The following is a 4,602-nucleotide window of genomic DNA, read 5'->3' as shown; positions in this document are numbered from 1 at the left end:
GGAAGTTTAAGTTCCATAATGCTTGATTAGTAAGAAAACTTATGTAGATACTAGCTCTTCTCCATGAATATCTTCTTTTATTAAAATCATAGTTTTAGTTTCTAAGTGTTATTTCTAATTATAATTAAGGTTTTCTTGTTTGGTTACTTGCAGGCTTAGTTTCGTACGTCGTACGGACAGATTCGTACGTACGAATCGTACCGTACGGTACCGTACGTATCCGTACGATTAGGTACGAAAATCGCCTGTTTCTGCCCGTTGGAAGTAGCCGTTTCTGTCCGTTGGAAGCAGCCGTTTTTTGCCCGTTTTTCTAGCCGTTTTCTGCCTGTTTTTTTTGGTTGTTTGCCTTCATCTCTCTTGAGTCCTTCTATAAAAGCCTCAAGGACCAAGCCTCTCCTCCATCTACTCCAAGCAAGCCTCAAGCACCAAGCCCTACTCCAAGCCTCTCCTCCACCCTCCTCCACCCTCCTCCAAGCTCCTTCCATCCCACTTGAGCCTCTACTCCAAGTTCTCTTCCTCCAAGCTCTTCCCATACTTCATCTTCTCTACGCTCTCTCCTCTACTCCACGCTTCAGCCCTTCTCTTATCCATCATGCCTCGGGAGAAGCATGAGGCTTTTGATTTGCATTGCCTCAATGTGGAGAAGGACACCAAGAAGTCCAACTCCCATCATTGGACATGCCGATATTGCGGCAAGTCATACACTAGTGGAACAACAAGGCTTCTCCAACACCTTTCGAAGATTGGGGGACAAGTTGCCCCATGCAAGGAGATTCCGCAAAGCATTGCCGATGACATTTCGTGGAAGATGAGCCGCGGCTCAAATTCAAGTAGAGGAGCATCATCAACACGCGCACCGGCACCACCACCGGCACCACCATCGGCACATGATGAAGCGGCCACCGGCTCTTTCATTGGTGTATCCTCCACTGCCACTTCCACGGATGCACGGTCCGCCTCCGCACCGGGCAAAAGGCAAAGGGTGGTGGAGTGTGAAGGGGTGCAACCCTCTCTCCACCAAGTCACGGGTAGTGTGAGAGGTTCGGTTGCATTCCTTAAGGAGCGGCAACGCCTTGCGGAGATAGAGATTGCTCGCACCATTATTGAATGCAATCGTGCCTTCAATGTTCTCCAAAAGGAGCAATGGAAGAAGATGGTGACGGCGACTGCAAATGTGGGCCCATGTGAGGGGTGGACGGGGGTCTCTTACACGGCTATGCACACAAGGAAGATTGATGAAGAGAAGGAGAGAATTGATCGAGCCCTTGACCCGATTCGAGCCGCATGGACGAAGTATGGATGTTCTATTCTCACAGATGGATGGAGTGATCAAAGGAAGCGTGGCATTATCAACATCCTTGTGTCTTGCCCGCTTGGCACATACTTCTTGCGTGCGGTTGACACCGGGAGAAGGGGGAGAAAGACAACCGGGAGTTTCATCTACCGCCATATTAGGCAAGCGATCATAGAGGTAAGCATTATTTTACTTAAGTGTGGCTGATTTTGTCATTTGTGCAAAACCCTCAACTCATATGATTTATCTACCATGTAGGTTGGGGCTCAAAACGTGGTGCAAGTCATCATCGACAATGCATCAAATTGTCGACGCATGGGCCGCTTGCTTGAGGAGGAATTCCCCACCATTGTGTGGACTCCATGTGCGAGTCATTGCATTGACTTACTCATGGAGGATGTGGCGAAGCTCGGCTGGGTGAAGAGGATTGTGCAACAAGCTACATCTATTGTCAACTTCTTCATGCTAAAGGTGAAGGTGCTTGCTATGTTTCGTGAGCATAGCAAGCTTGACATGAAGAAGCCATCGGCCACCCACTTTGCCTACATGTGGCTGGTTTTGGAGCGTCTATACGATGTGAGGCCCGCCCTTCGCCAAACAGTTGTTTCCACCATGTGGAACGATTGGGATGAGCACGTCACTGAAGAGGCCAAAGCCATGCAACGCTTTTGCCTAGAGGAGAGATTTTGGGCTAGAGTCCGAGCAATTGTCATTGCTATGACTCCATTCTATAGGCTCTTGCAGATGACAGATTGCGAGGGGTCCACCATGGGCCTTCTTGTCCACTTCTTTAGAGCTGCCCTTGTGGAGTTGGAGGCTTGCACAGACATTACATCTGAGGAGCGAGCACAAATCATGGAGATTGCACAGAAGAGATGGAGGTGGATGCACAAACCAATCCACGGGTTTGCAGCATTGGTACATCCAGCCTACAAGTCTCCAGTAGTTTGCACCGATAGGGAGCTTCGACAAGATCGGGATGCATATATGCTTCGAGCTATGCCAGTTGATGAGCACAATGCCTTTCTAGAGGAGTTGGGCTGCTATGTTGATCAGAGAGGTCAAACCTCCTTTTCGTCTCCCACTTGCTGGAGGAGGGAGTCACTTGTGAAGCCCCTTTTTTGGTGGGACAATTTTGGGTATGGACTAGAGCATCTCCAACCCATAGCCTTAAGGGTCCTAGCCCAGGATTGTTCTTCGGGTGCATGTGAGAGGAACTGGAGTTCCTATTCTCTCATACACACGAGGATACGCAATCGACTGAGCACACGACAGTTGGAGCGATTGGTCTACTGCCGCACTAACTTGCGAATGATGCAGGGCATTCTTAGTATGGGTAGTTCCAAGCAAGTAAGTGACAAGTCTAGACTCTAACTTGTCATGACTCATAACTTTTAAGTTTTGTGTACACTGTACAGACTAACTTTTGTGCCTTAATGTGTAGGTCAATGTTGACACTTTCACCTTGACGAGTGAAAACTTTGCAAGTGTCAATCAACAACCTGATGAGGAGGAGGAGGCAATCTTCATGGAGCTCTATAGTGAGCTTGTGGCAGCAGATACTCGCAGCACCAGGAGTCAGCATGGACGGGGCCGAGCAGTTGGAGGTCATAGGCCTCCGCCTTCGACATCGGCAAAGGGTGGCCTCCTCACTTATGTGAGGCGGGGATCCTCGAGCTCCAATCCCCGCCTTCATGATGATATTCCATTGCCCCCTCATGATGATACCCCACTGCCTAGAGAGCCCTTGTTTGATGATGATGGCAACCTACTTAGCGAGAATGATCCCCAGAGTGTCTCGTCCACCTTCGAAGAGTCCTCTTCAGAGAACTCTCTTGATGGACATTGTAGTAGTGATCATGCAGATGTTGGTGATGATGTAGACTTTTGATATGTTATAGCTCTCTAGGCATTGGGCATCTATCTCCTTCTAGCCCATCGATGATGTATTGTAGTATGTAGTATCATGTATGTACGCATGTTGGCGGTCGCCCATGCCATGAGTTTTTGGCCTATCCTTTTGTAGCAATTTTGTACTCTAATGGCATGATGACATTATATTCATGGTTCTACTATTTTGTAACTTCTTGTCTACAATTTTTAAGTTTAGGAAGTATTTTTTTTAAAAAAAACGTTCTAATATCGTACCGTACCTCAAAAAAATTTAAGGTACCAATTAGTACCGTATTTTATCGTACCGTACCATATCGTACCTTTCGTACTAACTAACCATGGAACTTACTTGTGATGGATGGAAAATATGGTTGAGAAACCAAGATTTATTAAGTAAGATGGTAATTCTCTATCAATTTATTATTTAAATTAGGTTATGTTAAAATCGATTTTCGAGACATAGGCCTTTCTTATGTGTCTCATGAGGTCTTTCTATGCATATCCATGAAGTTTCATGGTTTCTCGTAAAGATTTGATTGGTACCCTTGACAACCCCCTCTTTCACACATCATTTTACCATTGATGGTCTCTTTGCTAGTCACTTTCAACTCTACTAAACTATTTGAACTTTGAATGGATGATCCAAATGCTGGACGATCTAAAATTTAGTTAACGATTCGAAAATTCAAGTACAAGAAACCTATTTTTTTTAAAGATTTTGGCTTTTGAAGGGTCTTTCTTGATGTTCTTCTTGGGTTTTCTAGCATAATAATGATGTTTGATGTTCTTAGCAATACTCCAATGCCATGATTTTACACTCAATGCTTCTAAAAACTACTATAGAGATAAATGGCTAAATTAGCCAAGTATGGCAAAAAAGTACAAAATTGATAGTTACCTGATGAGCCTAAGGCTTATGCTCATGGTAGTGATGAAGTGGAGAGATGACCTACCTCAATCGTACTCAAGAGGGTTCCATCAATCCCAGGGGACAAATAATTGGTCAAATTAACAACAAAAAACATAAAAAGGTTATGGTTACGAAGAAAATCTACTCTAATCACATAAATCTTATTCAAGCACAACTCACACACATTAACGCTCTAATCTACTCAATATCTTACTCTAGAACACGTTTTCCTAATACTAAACCAAGGATTTATATCCAAGAGCATGATTGAGAAAATAAGAATATTTTTGAGAAGATGGGTTTACTTGGTTCTCTCTTTCAAAGGTTAGTTCTTTCCTAGCAGTGACATCATTTGTTCATGTCAAAGAATCTTCTTTCCCTCATGCAAGGAATCTTGGATTGTGGAAATCTTAGTAGGAGACAAAAAAGAGGCGAAAGAGGTGTATCAATCCCTCTTGTAATCATTTCTCTACTCTCCATCCTCTATGACAACCTTTCAATGGAA

At 44.5% G+C, this 4,602-nt stretch overlaps 1 protein-coding gene across 1 annotated transcript; it reads left to right on the top strand.

Moving 5' to 3' along the window:
• Positions 1-1,609: 1,609 nt before the first annotated feature.
• LOC147620751 (uncharacterized) lies at positions 1,610-3,437 on the top strand. The gene is made up of 2 exons (XM_086825462.1): positions 1,610-2,644; positions 2,739-3,437. Exons 1-2 carry the CDS (start codon positions 1,610-1,612, stop codon positions 3,183-3,185), a joined length of 1,482 nt encoding a protein of 493 aa, XP_086681588.1. The 3' UTR covers positions 3,186-3,437.
• Positions 3,438-4,602: the final 1,165 nt, after the last annotated feature.

The sequence above is a fragment of the Cibotium barometz genome, chromosome 31, assembly GCF_041138505.1.
Source record: "Cibotium barometz isolate CiBa-2024 chromosome 31, ASM4113850v1, whole genome shotgun sequence".
NCBI lineage: Eukaryota > Viridiplantae > Streptophyta > Polypodiopsida > Cyatheales > Cibotiaceae > Cibotium > Cibotium barometz.
This window is presented reverse-complemented; position numbering and strand designations above follow the sequence as displayed.